Genomic DNA, 22,061 nt, shown 5'->3' on the forward strand with positions numbered 1-22,061 from the left:
CTGGCCAAATCTCAATGGGGCTCCCCCTCAACACAGCAGTTAAATGCTTTGTTGGCTTCTATTCAAGGGGCATGTTGGAAACTTTCCTGTCGATCAGCGGCTTCAATCAACTGGGTGCCGCTGCCAGAAGAAAAAAAAATGAACAGTGTATGGCCAGCTTAAAGCGGAGGTCCGCCTAAAAAAAAAAAAAAATTAAAAGCCAGCAGCTACAAAATACTGCAGATGCTGACTTTTAATAAATGGACACTTACCTGTCCAGGGTGCCCGCGATGTCGGCAGCCGAAGCCGACCAATCGCTTGGCTCTCGGTTCCCTCCGCCGCCATCCTCGGTGAGGGAATCAGGAAGTGAAGTGTTGCGGCTTCACTTCCAGGTTCCCTACTGCGCATGTGCCAGTCACGCTGCACGTCCCAACTGGTCCCCGCTGTCTTCTGGGACCTGTGCGTTTCCCAGAATACAGCAGGGGGGACGGGAAGGGGTGTGACCTCCACTGGAGTCTATGCCCGGAAGTGGGTGCAAATACCTGTATTATACAGGTATCTGCACCCCCCTCCCCCTGAAAGGTGCCAAATGTGACACAAGAGGGGGGGAGGGTTCTGAAAAGCGGAGGTTCCATTTTTGTGTGGACCTTCGTTTTTAGTGCTTTGAAAATAACGAATGCTTTTGTTGCATTTGTTTTGTGTTTCAAAAGGTACAAAACCCCTCCACCTTTCCGTTAACTTCCATAACTTTTACTGATCACCTTAATTGCATCATATACTGTTGAGGACAATAATTGACCGTCATGGAGCAGTTGTGTAAATATCATAACCAGTGAGTAATGACATTTCCATAAACAAAATCCAATCATTAAAATTAGAAATGTTTTTTAAAGTCTTAATGTGTCACTATAGGCAAGTCTTTTTTTAGTTTTGCATAAAGTAGAAAGGGATTCGAACTCTTGTTAGTTATTTTTTTGTTGTTGTTGCTTTCTATGGGAGATTGATCCTTTCTATTTGTCCTATTTACAATTATCATCGAAAGCAAAAGTAAAAAAAAAAAATCCAAATTTTGGGTTGCCATTGGAACAGGAATACAGTGGAAATCTTCCAATGAGGACAGGACACTAGTTCTCAGGATCCTGGTGACAACCCATGATTTCCTCTCACTTCCTGTTTGAGCCATGACAGGAAGTGACTGGAAATTTCCACAATAGTTTTTTTTTTTTTTGCCATCTGTGTCCTGACAAGTGTTATAAACCCTCCCTTACTCTATAAAAAAAAAAAAAAAAGTTTTGCCTTTAGTGACACTTTAAATTCATTTTTAAAACCAGGTTTCCTACTTCCAAGAAGGGTATTTCGCTGCCACCTTTGCAAGGCTTTCCTTGGTGACAGCACTGGCTTTTAAACAGACAATAGCAGGCGAGACTGTTTATAATTTTTGTTTTATGCATTCTTCATTTCTGAATGATAACATACAGATTTTAATAACTGTTTAAACATTTACAACACATATACTTTAGTACATTCTGTATGTCAGCAAGTACTCGTGTGCAGTAGTAACTCAAGTCAGTAAGACCATATGATCACTTATATAAAACTTATTATTAGCAATACTTAAAGTAGTCATTCACAGCTATACCTAATCTGATCTGGTAGAGGGAGGCCACTGTATGAATCAATTTTATTCTAAAAGAGTTGGAAGGATAGAAAGAGAACAAACCAAAGAAAAAAAGACCTAAAATACCCAATAGACCTAAAGTACTAGGTTAAAAAGGTTTATGGAAGAGCGAAGGATGGCGTAATATTTCCCAAATGCCCAGAGGGGGGCTTGCCACATATACCATAGAGTCATCTTGTAACAGTGCTTTGTATATGGGAGTGAAAATGAACTCATTCCAGTAAAACAATTTTTTTCTAAATCAGTCAGAGGAAATTAGGTTTTCCATTCACTCAATCTCAGTGACGTGTCACCCATGTGGCTATGGGAGGCGCATGTGGTTGTTTCCAGAACCCAAGACTGCAACTTTTAGCCAAACTGATCAGGCGAGGGAGTACTGACCTGTAGGTTTGTTAAGGAATATTGGTGCAATAAGAAAATGGCTGAGTCAAGTGGAAGAGGGTAATCAGTAAATTGCTGTGAGACAGAGCGAACAGTAGTCCAAAAAGACTGAAGAACAGGGCAGGACTATAAGATATGCAAGATATTGCCGGAGTCTCAATTGCACCTCCAACAAATGTTTGGGATGGACAGAAACAGTGTGTAAAGTATGCTGTGTCTTGTAGCATCAGGTCAAGATTTTAAAACCCGATTTTTGGTACTTTGAGCAAAATATATAGGCCCGGATTTAGAAAGCAGTTACGACGGCGTATCTCCAGATAAGCCGTCATAACTCTGAGTGCGGGCCGTCGCATCTCAGCGTCTGATTCATAGAATTAGATACGCCTCAATGTTGCCTAGATACGAGCAGCGTAAGTCTCCTACGCCGTCGTATCTTAGGGTGCAATATTTACGCTGAGCGCTAGGGGCGCTTCCCTAGACTTCCGCATCGAATATGCAAATTAGGTAGATACGCCGATTCAGAAACGTACGTCCGCCGCATTTTTTTACGTCGTTTGCGTAAGGCTTTTTCTGGCGTAAAGTTACGCCTCATAAAGCAGGGGTAAGTCATGTTAAGTATGGACGTCGGAAATGACCGCACAGCGTCGTATTTTAGGTTGTTTAGGTAAGTCGTTCGCGAATACGGCTGTACGTAAGTTACGTTCACGTCGAAAGCATTGACAGTTTGTGGCGTAATTTGGAGCATGCGCACTTGGAAACGTTCACGGACAGCGCATGCGCCGTTCGTAAAAATACGTGGGGTCACAATTAATTTATATAAAACACGCCCACATCATCCACATTTGAATTAGGCGGGCTTACGCCGGACCACATACGCTACGCCGCTGTAACTTAGGGCGCAAGTTCTTTATGAATACGGAACTTGCGCCCTAAGTTACGGCGGCGTAATGTATCTGAGATACGTTACGCCCGCCGATAGATACACTATTGTATCTGGTTAAGATCGGTTTCCCCACTTTGTTAGGTAGCTAGGGGTAAAAGATTCTGGTGAGTAGTATGGTGTTTAATTTGGTTAAAGCGGGAGTTCACCCGAAATTTTTTTTTAACATTAGATTGATGCTCATTTTGTCAAGGGGAATCGGGTAGTTTTTTAAAAAACAAAGCAGTACTTACCGTTTTAGAGAGCGATCTTCTCCGCCGCTTCCGGGTATGGTCTTCGTGACTGGGCGTTCCTTCTTGATTGACAGGCTTCCGTCAGGCTTCCGACGGTCGCATACATCGCGTCACGAGTAGCCGAAAGTAGCCGAACGTCGGTGCGGCTCTATACGGCGCCTGCGCACCAACGTTCGGCTACTTTCGGAAAATCGTGACGCGATAGATGCGACCGTTGGAAGCCTGTCGGAAGCCTGTCAATCAAATAGAAACGCCCAGTCCCGCAGCCCATACCCGGAAGCGGCGGAGAAGATCGCTCTCTAAAACGGTAAGTACTGCTTCGTTTTTAAAAAAACTACCCGATTCCCCTAGACAAAATGAGCCTCAATCTAAGGTTTAAAATTAACATTTCCGGGTGAACCTCCACTTTAAGTTGTTGGCTTTCTGCTGGAAGTGATTTGGGCGACTGAAACGCTGCCTGATCACTTCCACACACCATAGAATGCATGATTCACCCACCTGACCCAGGCTCTGCTACTCCTCCTGTGGGCCTAGGATAGCCATAACAGGTGCCCACGGGTGGAGTAAAGGTTAATCAGAAAACAACTGTCTGCGGAAATTTTTACATTTATAACTCCGGCCCCACATACACATGAATGTAAACACGTATGCCTACGTACAAAAATAACTGATACACTGCACACACCAAAGTGAGAGCTATAACTCGAAGGCCTTCAATAGGCCTACACTAATTACCTGTAAAACATTGTTTAACCACTTGCCGCCCGCCAATGACAAATTGACGTCGGCAAAGTGGTTGTAGAATCCTGACTGGACGTCATATGACGTCCTCAGGATTCTGAGTCGCTGCGCGCCCCAGGGGGCGCGCATCGCGGCGATCGTTGTTGCAGGGTGTCAGCCTGACACCCCGCAACACCGAACAAGGTAAAGAGTCTCTCACAGAGACTCTTTACCACGTGATCAGCCGTGTCCAATCACGGCTGATCACGATGTAAACAGGAAAAGCCGGTAATCGGCTTTTCCTCACTCGCGTCTGTCAGACGCGAGTAGAGGAGAGACGATCGGCTGCTCCTGTGACAGGGGGGGTTTGTGCTGATCGATTATCAGCACAGCCCCCCCCCCCCGAGGATGCCCACTGGACCACCAGGGATGGCCACTAGACCACCAGGGATTTAAAAAAAAAAAGGTATGCCACCCTAGACCACCAGGGATGAGAAGGACACAAAAAATGGATGCCAATCAGTGCCGCAATGGATGCCAATCAGTGCCCACAATGGGCATCACTGATTGGCAGGCATTGTTTGGCACTGATTAGCATCCATTAGTACAACACATACGATAGTGCCCATCTATGCCCATCCGTGCCACCTATCAGTGCCCATCCATGCCGCCTATCAGTGCCCATCCATGCCGCCTATCAGTGCCCATCCATTCCGCCTATCCGTGCCCAGCCGTGCCGCCTATCTGTGCCCAGCCGTGCCACCTATCCAAGCCCATCCATGCCGCCTATCTGTGCCGCCTATCAGTGCCGCCAATAAGTGCCGCATATTAGTGCCCATCAGTGCCACCTCATCAGTGCCCATCAGTGCCGCCTTTTCAGTGCTCGTCAGTGCAGTACCATCAGTGCCCATCAGTGAAGGAGAAAACTTACTTATTTACATTGTTTTATAACAGAAACAAAAAAAACTTTTTTTTCCTAAAAAAAATTTGCAGAAAATAAATATCCCAGAGGTGATCTAATACCACCAAAAGAAAGCTCTATTTGTGGGTACAAAATGATAAAAATTCCATTTAGGTACCGTGTAGCATGACCGCGAAATTGTCATTCAAAGTGCAACAGCGCTGAAAGCTAAAAATTGGTCTGGGCGGAAAGGTGTATAAGTGCCCTGTATGGAAGTGGTTAAAGTGTTGCCTATCAACAATATTGGATACCAAAGTTGCCATGTTTGATACCATTTACTTAATGCAAGCTCATCCTTTATATGTTACTAAACATTGCAACTACCACCCTTATATTCTCATGTCTACCTTCACAAAATATTTAATGTTTTGGGATTTTAACTAATCTTGAAGACAAAAATGTCCATTTTAACATATGTGCAAAAGTGGCTCTGGTTTGACTTTATTGAATCATAGTGCCTCTTCAATAGACATTCTGGTATCATATGGCCTCTCCCACGTCTCTGCTATGTAGGGTAGCAATGGGAAGCATGATCTTCTCAGCCAGAAAGAGGTAAAATGGATATATTTTTATTCGTTTTTTTTATTATTATTATTGTTAGCTTTCTCAAAACACTGGATATCAACAACATAAACCTAAATAAGGCCCCTTTCACACCTGCGGACCGTATGCCCGCTTTTTCCTAAACATCCGTGTGCGGATGAAAAAACAAAGTTACTTACTGGTAACGTTTTTCCCAGAGTCTTTCAGGACAGCCAGCCGCCTGAGAGACCTTGGCTCCTCCCCTCTGTAGGAAACACTGCGCCAGCCTTCTATAAATTTCCTCCTCCCCTGCTGGCTCCTCAGTTTCTTAACGAGCACCTCCAGTCGCTGGGGAGACACAAGAATATATGATACAAATAGGTAACTATATCACATTTCCTGCAAGGAAATCTTATGTTTTTTCAATACCTTTGGGTGGGTACCCGGCTGTTCTGAAAGACTCCGGGAAAGAACGTTACCAGTAAGTAACTTCGTTTTTCCCCTAATCGTCTTTCAAGACAGCCACCTGAGAGGATAACCAAGCACTTACCCTTAGGGCGGGACCACAGCTTGTAAGACCTTGCGTCCAAAGGTCTGATCTTTAGCTGACAAGAGATCCACCCTATAGTGTCTTACGAAGGTGGCAAAGCTGGACCATGTCGCCGCTTTACAAATTTGTTCCGGTGTTGCCCCAGCTCTGCCTGTGAGGCTGCCATTGATCTTGTGTTGTGCGCTCTGATACCCTCTTGGGTCTGTATGCCTCCTAACTTGTAAGCCTATTCAATGGCTTCCCTTAGCCATCTCGCTATGGTGCGTCTAGTAGTTCTGTGCCCTTTCTTAGCTCCAGAATGTAAAATAAATAAGGAATCCGTCTTCCTCAGTGTTTTTATTAACTCTAAATAATGCAAGACGCATCTCCTGACGTCTAAATTATGAAACTTTACTTCTTGTTCTTTAGAAGGGTTCGGACAAAATGAAGGTAACACAACTTCTTGTCCCCAATGGAATCTCGAGACTACTTTCGGCAGGAATCCCGGATCCATTTTAAAAATTATGCAGTCTGCAAAAATCTGCCAAAAGGGGGGCCTGATTGATAAGGCCTCTATCTCACAGACCCTTTTGGCTGTGGTAATTGCTACCAGAAAGACTTCTTTAAGTGTCAGCGTCTTTAGGGTTGCAATTCTTTAGTGGTTCAAAGGGATCTGCTGTCAAAGTTTACAGCACTAATGACAGGTCCCACTTTGGAAAGACTGTACTCTGTATGGGTTTTTGTCTGCTTAGGGATCTGAAGAGTCTGATTATCCATGGATCGGATGCTAATCTCTTTTCCTGAAAAACTGAAAGTGCTGACACTTGACTCTTTAAGGTACTAAGGCTTAGTCCTTTCTCTACACTACTCTAGAAATTCTAAGACTGCCACTGAGCTCTGTGTGTTGAAGGTGTTTTCTGTGCACCAGTTGTTAATGCACTTCCACACTCTCTGGTAGATGTTGCGTGTCTCCACTTTCCTGCTTTTTAGCAGAGTCGCTATTAAGCGGCTTGAGAACCCATTTGTTTTCAGCAGCTGCTCCTCAGATACCGGGGGTGGCCAAGTACCATCTTTTCACTTGGGGGCAGTATATTGGGCCCTGGGAGTGTAGATCTTCCTGGACTGGAAGTAACCAGGGGGGCTCTATAGCTAGTTCTTTCAGCATAGAGAACCATGGTGTTCTCGGCCAGTGAAGTGCTATGAGAATCAATGTTGTGTTCTCTATGCAGAGTTTTCTTATTACCGCTGGTATTAGTACTGGTGGAGGAAAGACATAACATATTTTGAATGTCCACCTCTGTGCCAACGCATCCACCCCTAGCGCTCCATCCTCTCTTTTTTTAGAGAAAAGAGTGCTCTGACTTTTTTGTTTTCTCTTGAGGCAAATAGGTCCACTTGAGGTGTTCCCCATTTTTGCGTAATTTGTTCGAACACCTCTTGGTTTAACGCCCAGTCGCCTTCTTTCACTTGTTTCCTGCTGAGAAAATCTGCCACTCTGTTTAGATCCCCTTTTAAGTGGACTGCTGATAGAGAGAGTATGTTTTCTCTCCCCATATCAGGATTTTCTCTGCTAGTGCCCACAGGGTTCCACTTCTTGTTCCTCCCTGTTTGTTTATGTAGGCGATGACTGACGCATTGTCGGACCTGATCTGCAAGTCATGTCCTTTTAACTCTGTCTGGAAGGATTGGAGCGCAAGCTCTACTGCTTTCAAATCCTTCTAGTTGGATGATCTCATCCTTTCTTCCTTTTCCCACGTCCCTTGTGTTATCTGGGAGCCTAGATGCGCTCCCCATCCTACGCCACTTGCGTCTGTGGTAAGGGTCTGGGAAATGGGAAGTGTCCACAGCCGTCCTTTTGGTTACATTTTCTACTGTCTACTGTTGCTGGTATTAGAACCTGAGGGCCAGATTCACAACCAGCGGCGCAAATTAAGTTACACAAATCGTATGTCATTTAAGATACGGCGCATTAATTTTTTTTCGTAAGTGCCGAATCCACAACGCATTTGCGGCCCAAATTGCGCAAGCGTAACTTAAATCCTGAGGCGTAAGGCAGGGTTATTGCAAGTGGGAAGGAAGTGGGCGTGCTCCATTGTAATGAGCCGTGACCCCATGCAAATGAAGGGCCGCCCGTACTGCGCATGCGCGCACGAATCAGCACCTCACTGGGCATGTGCAGAACTTGGCTCGGCGCAATCAGTGAGATAGGAAAAAGGCCAATTGTACTTAGTTTGAGAATCGCCCTGTGTATAAAAAGACCCAGACAAACACACTTCCCTTGCAAAAGTACATCCCTGTGTTTCCCTTTCCTAGAGCAAGTTGCTTCTGCTCTGTCGTCTGTTGGTGTGTGTTGGTGAGTTTCGTGTTAGTTAAAAGATTTGGAGGAGTAGTAGAGTGTAGTAGTTTGTGTTTTTTCTGATTGTATTTTCGGTTCTTTTTTTCCCGTGTTTGTTTTTTGCTGATTGTTTTTTTTCTGAGTTTTTTTTCTGTTTGTTTTTTCGGAGTTTGTTTTTGAATTTGTAGTAGCTGTCTGCTTGTGTGGTTTGATTTTTGTGTTTGTTGTGTGAGTAGTTTTGTTTGTTTGTTGTGTGAGTATTTTTGTTTGTTTGTTGTGTTTGTTTTTTGTTGGTGCTGAGTGGTGGGTATTATGGCACCAAAGCGCAGGAAGCTCAATTTTTCCAGCATCGAGAAGCAGATTCTTGCTCGGGGCATCGCCCAATATGGGCGTTATTTACATGGCTCTGAGAGCCGGAATACCCCCCCGGCCAGGAGGAAGGAGATCATCCAGAAAATTACGGATCAGATCAATGCGGCAGGGGGGGAGGCAAGGACCCCCTGTGGGATACAAAAGAAGATCAACGATCTTAAGAGCCTGGTCCGTGAGAAGATGGCCAAGATGCGGGCACTGGAGGAGGCGCACCCTGCCCCGTCAGGCTGAGTGAGGAGGAATGGGCAGTGGCCCGGTGTTTCCACCCACAGCAGGTGGTGGGCCTGCCTGGCTATCAATCAGATTCTCCTGTGAGGACAGGTAAGTTTTGGCTTTTTCTATCTGGTGATTAGCATGTGTGGGTGGGGGAAGGGAAGATGTGCGAAGTGTGTGGATCCTCCAACCTGTGAATGTTTTGTGTCCTCCACAGATGGCCAGGAAGTTGCTGGGCCATCAGGCCAGGAGGTTGCTGGGCCATCAGGCCAGGCTGCACCATCCCCAGGACAAGAGGCTTCTGAGGAGTCCCAAGAATGGCAGGAGTCCCCAGGGGAGGGGAGTGGCCACACCTCCCCTCATGAGGAGGTTGAGGGGGAGGAGGATCAGGGGTTGGAGGATGAAGATATGGAGATTGCCAGGCAAGTCCTTTTGGCATCGGATTTGTTGACCCGTGAGGCTACCCCTGAGGCTGGCAGCAGTCAGGCCACCATCAGGGGTAGCCCCTCCCACTCCTCCCCCAACAGGCCTCAACCCACAAGGGTCTCTCTCTCCCCTCCTCCCAGGTCACAAGACACGGCTGCAGGCAGGATGGCGACCCATGAGGCCAGGGGGGTGGCCGAGCATCTGCCGGGCAAACTGCAGAGGGACAATGCCCGGCAGACCCGCAATCTGGCTCAGATCAAAGAGACTCTGAGCCAGATGGAGGCCAGCCTGGGTTCAATTAAGGAGTCAATCACGGATGTGGCCACAAACTCCTTGGCGGTCATCACATGCATTTGTGACCTGCAGACCGCCACAACAGGCGTGGCCCAGGAGGTGAGTGCCCTGACCCAGGCTGTCCAGGACAATACCCGGGCTGGCCAGGCCAATGCGGCTGCCCTCACAATCTGTCTGACCAGGATAGCAGTGGCCTTGGAGGGAAGGCCAGCAGGAGGACAGTCACCAGGGGAGGCTCCTCCTTCCCGTGCTTACCCACCCCCCCAGGATGATCCTCCTTCCCCTGCTCACCCACCCCCCCAGGATGATCCTCCTTCCCCTGCTCACACCCCCCCCAGGATGATCCTCCTTCCCCTGCTCACACCCCCCCCCAGGAGGCTCCTCTGGTTGGCCGTGCCCGTGGGCGGCCCAGGCGTAGCTCACGCGCCTGCCGTTAATTTTGCAGGGTACTTTTGATTTTTTTTTTTTGTATACTGTACTTATGATTTGTTTAATGTGTGTGAATGATGTGTGAATGTGGGGGTGGCATTCCTGATTAAATAAGGGTGTCACCCTCAGTTTTGGTGGAGTAGGGATCCCCAGGACCAGGGAGAAGTGATCCCAGGTCCATGAATGGTGTATGAATGCACAGTGACATAATTGGAGCCGTGGCGTGGCGTTACTGCTCCCAAGTACCATTGGGGGGGGGGGGGGGGTACTTGGATCTAATCCAATTAGATGTGCATGTGATGTGTCTGTGCTAGGGACCACAGTGGGTGTGCATTCATGCATTCTGATTGTGACATGTTTAATGTGTGTGTTTACTGTGCAAAGATGCCTTCTGCGAGGCGTCTCCTGGCTGCTGTTCCCTCAGAAGAGGGGGTACCCTGGGTTGGGGGGGGGATGTCTGGTTCAGGGGTCAGGTCATCACGTATGTCAATCTCGAGGCCCCTTCTCACTGCGAAGTTGTGCAGAATGCAACATGCCCCGATGATTTGGCACACAAAGTTTGGGGAATACAACAGGGTACACCCAGACTTATCCAGGCATCGGAAACGTGACTTCAGGAGGCCAAATGTGCGTTCCACAACTCCACGGGTAAGTATGTGTGCAGCATTGTATCTTTCCTCTCCTGGGGTTTGGGGGTTCCGGAATGGAGTCATAAGATGGGGTCCCAGTGCATATGCAGTCACCTGGAAGGGAAAAGACAGGAGGATGTTAGTCATGCATGTGCCCCTTGTGATGTCTGCATCATGGGGGGGGACAGTCATACCTGACACCCATGTCACTCACCAACCAGCCAGCTGTCCCCATACACGTTCTGTTCCAATTCTCTGGAGATGTTGATGTGACGGAATATGTAGCTGTCATGGCTGGATCCTGGGAATTTGGCACAGACGTGCCATATGAGGCATTGGGCATCCACTATCACCTGTACATTGATTGAATGCCAATGCTTCCTATTGCGGTACATGTGCTCTGTTTCATGGGGGGGCTGTAGTGCCACATGTGTGCAATCAATGGCCCGATGGTGCGTGGGAATCCTGCAATTTGGAAAAAATCGGTCATTGTGTGAATTGATTAATTGATTGGCCATGCGTCTGAGGATTGCAGGGACAACCTGGTGCACACATCTGCTAATGGAGGATTGTGACATCCCAGCCACACCTCCACTTGTGCGCTGAAAAGAGCCAGTGGCAAGGAAATGCAGTGTTGCCAGTACCTTGATCAGTGGCTGCACTGCATGTGAGCGTTGTGTTGGGCTGGTGAGATCATCCTGCAGGATTGTGGTTAATTCCAGGATGGCTTCACGGTTGAATCTGAAGTTGCGATACACCTCAGAAGCAGCCATGCCAAACACATCTAGGTGTCTGCGGTATACCCTCTCCTGTGCCCTCCTCCTCCTCCTCCTCCGTTCCCTCCTCCTTCTTAGCGCCTCTAAAGTCACTAGTGCAGTTATGATCATGGATGGCCCTGGCATGTTGGCAGACAGATTGTAGTCCAGCAAGTGTGTGTGCTCAGCTCTTCCTTAATGGTGTTGCTGTAGCTGACCTTTACACGGCTGGTGTAAAATTAGGGCACCTTTTTTTAAAGTGTAACTTCCCGCCGGGAAACTAACAGAAGCGCACAGGGCGTAATCTACGCCGCACACACTTAAATTTTGTGGATCGCCTTATCTCCCTCATTTGCATCTTTGCCTATCAAAACAGCGGCGTGTCTAGTGTATTTTGCGTGCGAAGAAGCGCCGGTGTAATTATTTTAGGTAGGACGGAAAAACCGGCATTTCAGGCGTATCTCGTTTTGAGGATCAGGCGCAAAAATACGCGCGGCGCAAATTTCAATTACGCCGCGCATCTCGAGTTAAGTCGGCGCATCTGCTTTGTGAATCTGGCCCTGAGTGTCCAAGGACTCCTGCTTGTGATCCCATATTTTTAATAGGATAATTTGCAGTGGCTGAAAATGTAGGGCTGCCCATTGTACTGCTGGGATTGCAGACGTTGGTAACCCCAGCGTTGACATCACCTTTCTGATGGTGCATGGTAAGTTTGCCTGTATTGCCCTTACTTCTTTTTGGATTTTTTCTATTTTCTCCTTGGGCAGAAATATTTTTTGTTGGACCAAATCTATTACATATCCCAAGTATGTTATCTGCTGCGTGGGTTGTAGGTTGGATTTCTCTATATTTATTAGCCAACCCAGATTTTTTAGGAACGTTTGCGTGATCTCGAGGTTCTTTTGTAACTTCCTGGAGATTCTGCAAAAAGAAGCAGATCGTCTAAATAGGCGATGATGGATATGCCTTGGACTCGCAAGGGTGCCAAGGCTTCCGCCAGAATCTTTGTGAAGATTCTGGGTGAAGAGGAAAGTCCGAAGGGTAAGGCTCAGAATTGCAGGTGCATAGTTTTGTTTTTTGGTGTATTGGGACGTGTAAATATGTGTCCTTTAAGTCTAGGGAGACTAGAAAACAGTTTGGGGGTAGTAAGGCCTTGACTGAGTATTTTGAGTCCATCCTGAATATTTTGTAAGTTATGGATCTATTCAGGGGTTTGAGGTTTAGGATTGGTCTGACCTTTCCCGTGGGTTTTTGTACTCCGAATATGTGGGAGTAAAACCCTTGACCTCTTTCTTCCTTTGGCACCTCTGTGATTACTTCCTGTTTCCTGAGATCCTTTATGGCTCTCATTAACTCTTCGGCTTTTCCTTTGTTTTTTGGAAGTTTGGTCAAGTAGTTTGTTTGGGGGTGGTTTTGAGAACTCCAGGTGATATACATCCCTTATTGTTCTCAAAATAAAGTGATTGGAGGTTATCTTTTCCTATTGCGGGAGGACGGCCCCCAGTCTTCCTCCTACGGTGACTATTTTGTCATTTTTTGTCGTAGGTTTGCTCAAGAGGACGAAAAATCGTCCCTCCTTTGCCTTTCCCCTTCGGGGCCCAAGGTCTTTTTTGGTTATCTGCCTTGGGTGTTGTATATCGGGGACCTTTCGGGATCCAAGTTGTACTTTTTTTGTCTCCTTTTATATTGTTGCAGCTGACTCCAGGGTGCTTTGCGTTTCAGCGGAAATGCTTTCTTTTTATCCACTGTACGATCTAGCACCTTCTCCAACCCTGGCCCAAATAGCAAGTCCCCTGTAAATGGGATCCCGCATAATTTGGTTTTAGACGTGCAGTCCCCCTGCCATGTCTTCAACCATAGGGCCCTTCTTGTGGAGTTGGCTAGTGCGGATGATCTGGCTGCCATCCGTACCAGTTCTGCTGAGGCATCTGCTATATATGCTATGCCTCATAGCAGTGTGGGAAAGGAGGATAGGATTTGCTCTTTCGCAGTTCCTTACTTAATGTGTGCCTGGATCTGGTTTAGCCAGAACTCCATATTTCTGGCCACCACCGTGACTGCCATTGCTGGCTTTAAACTTCCCAGTGTAAAGTCCCATGATTTTTTTAATAATGAGTCCATTCTTTTATCCATTGCTTCAGATAAAATGCCCATATCCTCAAATGCTAGATCCGTGTGCCTTGAAACTTGTGAAAAGGCGGCATTTAGCTTTGGGGTTTTGTTCCATATTGAGGATGGGTCATCTGAAAATGGAAACCGTCTTTTTAAAGCTTTAGAAAAAAATGGTTTTCTTTCCGGTTCCTGCCATTCTTTCTTAATTGCTTCTATTAACACTTTGTGAACTGGAAAATTCTTCTTTTCCTGTTCCCCTAATCCCTCATACATCTGGTCATGCAGGGATATAGTCTTTTTCTCTGTTTGTATACCTAGTGTGGTATAGATGGCTCCCAAGAGATGATTGACATCCTCTAATGAGAGTTTATATCGGAATGGCCTTCTGGAATCCCCTTCCTGAGCCTCCTCCTCTGACTCTTGGGAACCGGACACTGCACTATCAGGTTCCTCTTCTGCCTCCTCTCTAGGAGCAACTGAAGGGCCTGCACTGGTGGAAGGTATTACTTCTGGTACTTTAGCCGCTGCCTGCACTGGAGGAGAAGCCGACTGAAGCTGCGGGATCTGAAATCCTTCAAAGAAGGTTTTAAAGGATTCAAAGGTGTTGGATAACTCTTTAACAGATGATGCTAGCTCACTCTGTTCTGTAGTATGTTCCTGTACTAGTTTGCGAATACAATCACTACATATTGCTTTTCTCCATGAATCTCTAAGTGTAACTTTGCAGGATGGGCACTTCCTCTTTGAGCTGTGAGGAGGCCTATTTCTGAAAAGACATAAAGGGAAAGACACCCCACAGTTAGTATCGTAATCTTCCCCTGCAGGCTTGCCTCACTAGGGGCCCCATGAACTACCCTCTGACACTGGAGGGACTTATCTCCCCCCTCCCTTTTTTCCCTGGTGGCGGGGGGAGGGGTGGTGGGTTTTAGGCTAGGGGAGATCCACCCTAGGTTCCCCTTACCTTAGCATGGCTGGAGCTGGTCTCTGCTGGAGCAGTCTCTCTTTCCTCTGCTTCCGACATGCCTGTGTCACCAGCGGCGCTTCTGCTGTCTCCACAGCATATGCAGCTCCCTCCAGCCTCTGGCTGGCTCCGTTTTCATAATTTGCGGCCGGAACTGGAAGCCGCGAACCCGGAAGTGCACGCTCCCGTTTGCGGGACATGACGTCACCCGCCGTCGGCTCTGTGCGGTCCCGATACCCGGCGTGGCTGCGCTTTGAAATCTCCTTCCTGCTGCTGCCACACACGCTGCTGAGGTATGGGACGGCTGGCTGTGCACCTCTCCTCACCGCACTCGGTGCTGAAAACCGGAGCCCCCCCGACCTACACCTGCACTCAGGGATGTGAGGGCGGCAATCTTCACCAGGTTAGTGACCTGGCCTGTCCCAGGAGCCTCTGCTCCCTTTCCGGACATGTCTGCCTGAGCCTCCCTTGGCTCTCCTAGCTTGGTTCCTGTGGTGTCTCCCCTCTGGAGGAAACACAAATAACTGAGGAGCCAACAGGGGAGGAGGAAATTTATAGAAGGCTGGCGCGGTGTTTCCTACAGAGGGGAGGAGCCAAGGTCTCTCAGGTGGCTGTCCTGAAAGACGATTAGGGGAAAAGGGACATACATTGGTCCCTATGAGATTGCGGGTGTCAGCGGATGAACATCCGCTGACACCCGAGCTCGCCCGCCTCTGCACTCTTCCGATTCTGCAGACGGAGGAAAACCCTATTTTTCCTTCCGTCTGCGTATCCGTGTTCTTCCGATCCCCCCATAGGGGAGAGCGGATGAAAGACAGAGTGGTCCCTGCACAGTGTGCGGGGACCGCCCTGTCATCAGCCGGCTCAGCGGGGATCAGCGGAGCGATCCCCGCTGAGCATACGGAGGTTGACGGGGCGGAACATTACTGATCCGCCCCGTGTGAAAGGGTCCTAAGTTGTCTTCCTAGCTCTGTGACACTGCTTCCACTCTATCTGAATAAAAGTGGATTCAGAAAAAAAAAAAAAAAAAATCTGCCTACTAAAACATAGTATCATCTCTTAAGAAAATAATACTAGTTGTAAAATGACTTCCATGTGTATATACTTTTAAGAGATGACTATCCATTATCCCTGTACTCTACCCAGGCACAGCTGCTAAGCTTAGCCGTGGTGACAGAAGAGAAAGCACATTATTAATGTATCTACCATACCTGTAGGAACAAAGACTTATGAAAGCTTCCAAGTTAAATGTTACCTACTGGGGCTTGTTGAATGCAATCGACTATTTTTTGTTTAAAGCGGATCTCCGCCGGAAAAAAAAAATATTAAAAGCCAGCAGCTACAAATACTGCAGCTGCTGACTTTTAATATTAGGACACTTACCTGTCCTGGAGTCCAGCGACGTCGGCAGCAGAGGACGAGCGATCGCTCGTCACTCTGCTGCCCCCACCGCCATCCTCGGTGAGGGAATCATGAAGTGAAGTGCTCCAGCTTCACTGCCCGATTCCCTACTGTGCATGCGCGAGTCGCGCAGCGCCGTCCCCGTGTGAAAGGGTCCTAAGTTGTCTTCCTAGCTCTGTGACACTGCTTCCACTCTATCTGAATAAAAGTGGATTCAGAAAAAGAAAAAAAAAAAATCTGCCTACTAAAACATAGTATCATCTCTTAAGAAAATAATACTAGTTGTAAAATGACTTCCATGTGTATATACTTTTAAGAGATGACTATCCATTATCCCTGTACTCTACCCAGGCACAGCTGCTAAGCTTAGCCGTGGTGACAGAAGAGAAAGCACATTATTAATGTATCTACCATACCTGTAGGAACAAAGACTTATGAAAGCTTCCAAGTTAAATGTTACCTACTGGGGCTTGTTGAATGCAATCGACTATTTTTTGTTTAAAGCGGATCTCCGCCGGAAAAAAAAAATATTAAAAGCCAGCAGCTACAAATACTGCAGCTGCTGACTTTTAATATTAGGACACTTACCTGTCCTGGAGTCCAGCGACGTCGGCAGCAGAGGACGAGCGATCGCTCGTCACTCTGCTGCCCCCACCGCCATCCTCGGTGAGGGAATCATGAAGTGAAGTGCTCCAGCTTCACTGCCCGATTCCCTACTGTGCATGCGCGAGTCGCGCAGCGCCGTCCTCACTGGTTCCCGTTGTGTTCTGGGAGCCGAGTGTTTCCCAGAACACAGCGGGCGGGGGCGGAAGTGGGTGCAAATACCTGTCTTTGACAGGTATCTGCACCCCCCTCTCCTCTGAAAGGTATCAAATGTGACACCGGAGGGGGAGAGGGTTCCGATGATCGGAAGTTCCACTGTAGGGTGGAGCTCCGCTTTAACCACTTGACAACTGGGCACTTAAACCAGACCAATTTTCAGCTTTCGGTGCTCTCACATTTTGAATGACAATTACTCAGTCATGCAACACTGTACCCATATGAAATTTTTGTCCTTTTTCCCCCACAAATAGAGCTTTCTTTTGGTGGTATTTAAAGCGGAGGTTCACTCAAAAGTGAACCTCCGCTTTTAGGAACCCTCCCCCCCTCCCCCCCTCCAGTGTCACACATATTTGCACCACTTCCGAGTATAGACTCCTGCGGGAGTCCGGCCCATCCGCGTCACCCCCCCCATGTGTTCTGGGAAACACTCGGCTCCCAGAACACAACGGGAACCATTGGGAACTGCACAGCGTGACTCGCGCATGCGCAATAGGGAACTGGGCAGTGAAGCCGTAGCGATTCACTTCCCGTTTCCCTTTCAGAGGATGGCGGCGGGCTCGGCTTCGGCTGCCATCGCGGGCGACTTCGACAGGTAAGTGTTTGTTTTTTAAAAGTCAGCAGCTGCTGTATTTGTAGCTGCTGACTTAAAAAAAAAATTTTTTTCAGGTGAACCCCGGCTTTTCTTTGTTTCTGTTATAAAATTTTGCAAATTAGTAATTTTTCTTTATATATTTTGGACAAAATTTATACTGCTACATATCTTTGGTAAAAATAACCCAAATTAGTGTATATTATTTGGTCTTTGTGAAAGTTATAGAGTCCACCAGCTATGGTGCCAATCTCTGAAAACTGATCACACCTGAATTACTGACGGCCTATCTCATGTCTTGAGACCCTTACATGCTAAGGAAAGTACAAATACCCCCCAAATTACCCCTTTTTGGAAAGTACATTCCAATGTATTTATAAAGGGACATGGTGAGTTTTTTGAAGTTGTAATTTTTTCCCACAATTCTTTGTAAAATCAAGATTTTATTTCTTTCACAAAATTGTTATATTAGCAGGTTATCTCTCACAAACAGCATATGCATACCACAAATTACACCCCAAAACACATTCTGCTATTCTTCCAGAGTATGGCGATACCACATGTGTGAGACTTTTACACAGTGTGGCCACATACAGAGGCCCAACATGCAGGGAGCACCTTCAGGCATTCTAGGAGCATAAATTACACATCTAATTTCCTGACTACCTCTTACACTTTTGAAGGCCCTGGAGCACCAGGATAATGGAAACTCCCCAACGTATAATCTATGAGGCATAATGAGTCTTTTGAACATGTCTTTTTTTTCTACAAATTTTTGGAAAATGTGGAAAGAAAATGAAAACGCATTTTTTTTAACACAATTTTGTACATTTATACAATATTTCTAACACATAGCATGTACATACCAAAAATGACACCCAAAAATAGATTCTCCTACTCCTCCTGATTATGGCGATACCACATATGGGAGACTTTTCCCCATCCTGGCCACAGAGACCGAGCACGGCTGGGTATGTCTGAGCATGACTGGGTATGGCTGAGCACGGCTGGGTATGGCTGGGGGTAGATGGATGAGTATTGCCAAGTATGGATGGCTGAGAATGGATGGGTGGGTAAGTATGACAGAGGGATGGCTGAGCATGGATGGATGGATGAGCGTGGATGGCTGAGCGTGGAGGGCGGGATGGCTGAGCGTGGAGGGATGGATGGATAAGTGCTTGAGTTGTCACTGAGCAGCGCTGTGGGCACTACACATCCAGGCCACAGCACTGCTGCATCCAATCTCTCCCCTCTCCGCTCACACTGTACAGAGAGGGGAGAGAGAGACCAGATATGACAGCAGTTTGTTTACAAGTGATCGCTCTGTCATTTGACGGAGCGATCGCGTAGTAAACGGCCGCTGTCAGCGGCCATTTACCATGATGCGCCTGGTCAGGTCATGGATACTCCCATGTGCGCGACCCAGAGACACAGTTTAACCCTAAGGGAAACAGAAAGGACACCCCATAAAGTAAACAAAAATGTCTTAAAATGTAAGAAAAACCTTTCCTTTCTGAATTTCTCTCTACTACGTAGGAAAGGGCAGGAAAAACATGAATAATACGGTGCTGCCGAAAATTCTCCTGCCGCAATCAGAGAACGGACGGAGGGGGGCTTGGGATGTGGTGCTGAAAATCTGAAAGTGAAAAGTGAAGTGTCAGCTCACCCTCTCTCTTGCCGTGCTCAAATCTGAAAGCGAAGTGTCAGCTCACCTCTCTCCTGCCGTGAGCAGAGGAATGGGGGTGCTGCAAATCTGAAAATCTAAAAGTAAAGTTTACATTTCTCCTGCAGGACCTTGGGTACATTCGGGCCCCTTACTAGTGTCATGCCTGTACCCCCCTGATGGCACCCCTGGATACATTATATAATGTTTGCTGTCACAATAATAGAATACATAGCCTCAATGTCAAATCTGTCATTGAGTAGAAATAGAGCTAGGTGTTGATGCTGGAGGACAGACAGTAATCTGCCCATGCATTGTATTCAAGAAAATGATACATGTTTAGTAATGACTAGCCAGCTCTAGCTTGTAAACTAAAGAGAAATAAATATGTGCTCATACCTATTGGACAGATCCGGTTACAGATCCTCGGGTCTATGGCCAGTTTCCGACCCTGCTAAACATTCTTAGCCAACAGGTCATTGAGAAAGTCATAAACTGTTTTGAGAAATGTTGACTAATGTCCATTTTCCTCAAGGACAATGAGCTGGCATAGTCTATGCATGCCCCCTCACTTCACGCATAAAAACAAACAGCATGCAGGCTCGGGTTATTAGAGCATGCATGTGTATTAAACTGTGGTAAAAAAACAAAAACGAAAACAGAAAAAACACACGACATACAAAAGAAAACCCTGAACAATGTCTGCTCATTTACCACCCATCCTATAGCTAGCTTATGACTCAATTAGTGCCAGGCAGGAGACCTATTAATACAGGATCTTCTTTAGTAATCTTAAACCCTGAATAAGTTATACATCATGCATCAGAACAGGTATGTCAGAATTGTGATGTAAAAATACAGTATGCAAGTATAAATACAGCACTTACCGACAATTAGCCAAACAGGGACATTTTCACCTAAAAAAATAGAATATAAAATACTGTAAATGCTAGTCCCATGAGTTTTCAATCATGCAGTTTAGAACAGCTAACGAAAAAAGTATAGTTTGCTTAGCTCTGAAAAATGTATTTTAAGGCAATCCAATTAGTATGTATAAATAAGTAAATATAAAGATTAGACAAATACATTTGCAAGGACAGGACAGGAGAGAAGAGAAGATGTTTGCATGTTTTTTTTAACAAAATATGTAATTTTACCATCAGCATTGAAGATGTTCTTTATAAAAATGGCTGAGCTGTGTTATATTTTAACATTTGGAAAAGTAGAAAAATAAGAAATTGAAAAAAGACTGACTATTTTTTTATGACTAAATGTATCCACAAACAAATGAACTCACAAAAGCATAGAAGCATTTGGATCCAGGGGACTGATCCAACTTTGGTGTTTAAAGGAAAAAAAACGGAAAATTGTATACTTACCTTTCCGTAATTTTCCTTTCCTGACGCATCTTCATGGCAGCACACACTGGGTTGTGACTCCGCCCCCACAACCTGACAGGATTGGTTAGCTATAAATTTGAAGGGGAGACACCCGGCATTATTCTCCGTAAATATCATCATTGAACAGTAGGGTGGGCAGCTGTGTGCTGCCATGAAGATGCGTCAGGAAAGGAAAATTACGGAAAGGTAAGTATACAATTTTCCGTTTTCCTGACGCATTCATGGCAGCACACACTGGGAAATAACTCGCCAGTCGGGAGGGTTCAATGCAAAAGTATTTTATTCCCTATAGAGCAGAAGAATTGGCCCTGATGACAGATCTGCCAAATTCGGCCGTAGCCAAGAGAGCGGCGTCCACCCTGTAGTGGGAGATAAAGGTATGCCTGGAAGACCAGGTTGCTGCTCTGCATATAGTTTCCGCAGAAACACCACAATATGCTGCCCAAGAGGTTGCCACTGCCCTGGTTGAGTGTGCCCTGACGCCTTCCGGGATCTCCATCTGCTGAGTGGAATACGCTTTTCCAATAGCCCTGACCAGCCAAGAGGCGATGGTGCGGGAAGTGGCCGCCTGGCCTCGCCTGGCCCCGTGAGGTATAATCAAGAGAGCGTCTGTTGATCTGAGATGCGTAGTAGCCGACAGATATTTGGAAAGTGTAGATTTAATGTCCAAGGCATGAGGTTCGCCATTCTCATTAGAAAGGCATGGTAAGACGATGTCCTGGCTGTAATGGAAGGCCGAAGTAACTTTGGGCAAGAAACGGTCTGACGGTCTCAGTATCACTCTGTCGGGATGAAAAATCAGGTATGGCTCTTTGGACATGAGAGCTTGCAACTCCGACACTCTCCTCGCCGAGGCAATGGCAATGAGGAAGGATAACTTTAAGGTCAGATCCCATAGAGAAATCGAGTTGAGTGGGAAGAAGGGTGGATTGGAGAATGCCTCGAGGACCACCGAAAGATCCCAGGACGGGAAGGACGGTCTTCTGGGTGGTCTGATCTTTACGCATGCCTTCATGAACTGGATGATCAAAGGGTGCAAGGCCCACCTGGTACCAGTTTTGGCGGACAGAGCGGAGATCTGTACCTTTAGGGTGCCTGAATTTAGTCCCTTGTCAATTCCCGTTTGCAGGAACTCCAGGATCTGGTAAGGATCTGGTGAGACGGGGTTCCAACCTTTGAGTTGTGCCAGCTGGGCGAATTTTTCCCAAATCCTGGTATAAATGGAGTTCGTGGAGGATTTCCTGGCTTGCATTAAGGTTGTTATAACCGCTTGGGAACATCCTTGTTCCCTTAGTCTAGCCCTCTCAACCTCCAGGCTGTCAGGTGGAGCCTGTCTGGGGCTGGATGGGGAGACCGACCTTGGAGTAGGAGATCCGCCGTAACTGGAAGGTGGATTGGAGGTCGGGTATTGAGCTGTAGAAGCGTCGTAAACCACGGTCTCCTCGGCCAGAATGGTACCACTGTGATTACTGTGGCCGACGACCTTCGGAGTCGCGATAGGAACCTCGCTATTAGAGGAGTTGGGGGGAAGATGTACCCCAAATTGAAGTCCCATGGGTGAAGGAGGCAATCTGTCCCCTCCGCTGATGGAAAGGGTACCCTGGAAAGGAATCTCGAACACTTGGCATTCGCTGGTGTTGCTGCCAGGTCTATCTCCGGAACCCCCCAGGTTTCCGTTAGAACGGCGAACACCCGGGGATTCAAGGACCACTCGTTG

The 22,061-nt window shown here is 46.9% G+C and overlaps 1 protein-coding gene across 1 annotated transcript in view; it reads right to left on the bottom strand.

Moving 5' to 3' along the window:
- The window catches only part of LOC120928429 (C4b-binding protein alpha chain-like), a 217,912-nt gene that overhangs the window by 35,598 nt on the left and 160,253 nt on the right, over positions 1-22,061 (bottom strand). The window contains exon 10 of the mRNA XM_040339535.1: positions 19,832-19,861. Within this exon, the coding sequence (XP_040195469.1) occupies positions 19,832-19,861 (30 nt within the window). The remainder of the gene's footprint in view (positions 1-19,831; positions 19,862-22,061) is intronic.

Source organism: Rana temporaria, chromosome 2 (genome assembly GCF_905171775.1).
Source record: "Rana temporaria chromosome 2, aRanTem1.1, whole genome shotgun sequence".
NCBI lineage: Eukaryota > Metazoa > Chordata > Amphibia > Anura > Ranidae > Rana > Rana temporaria.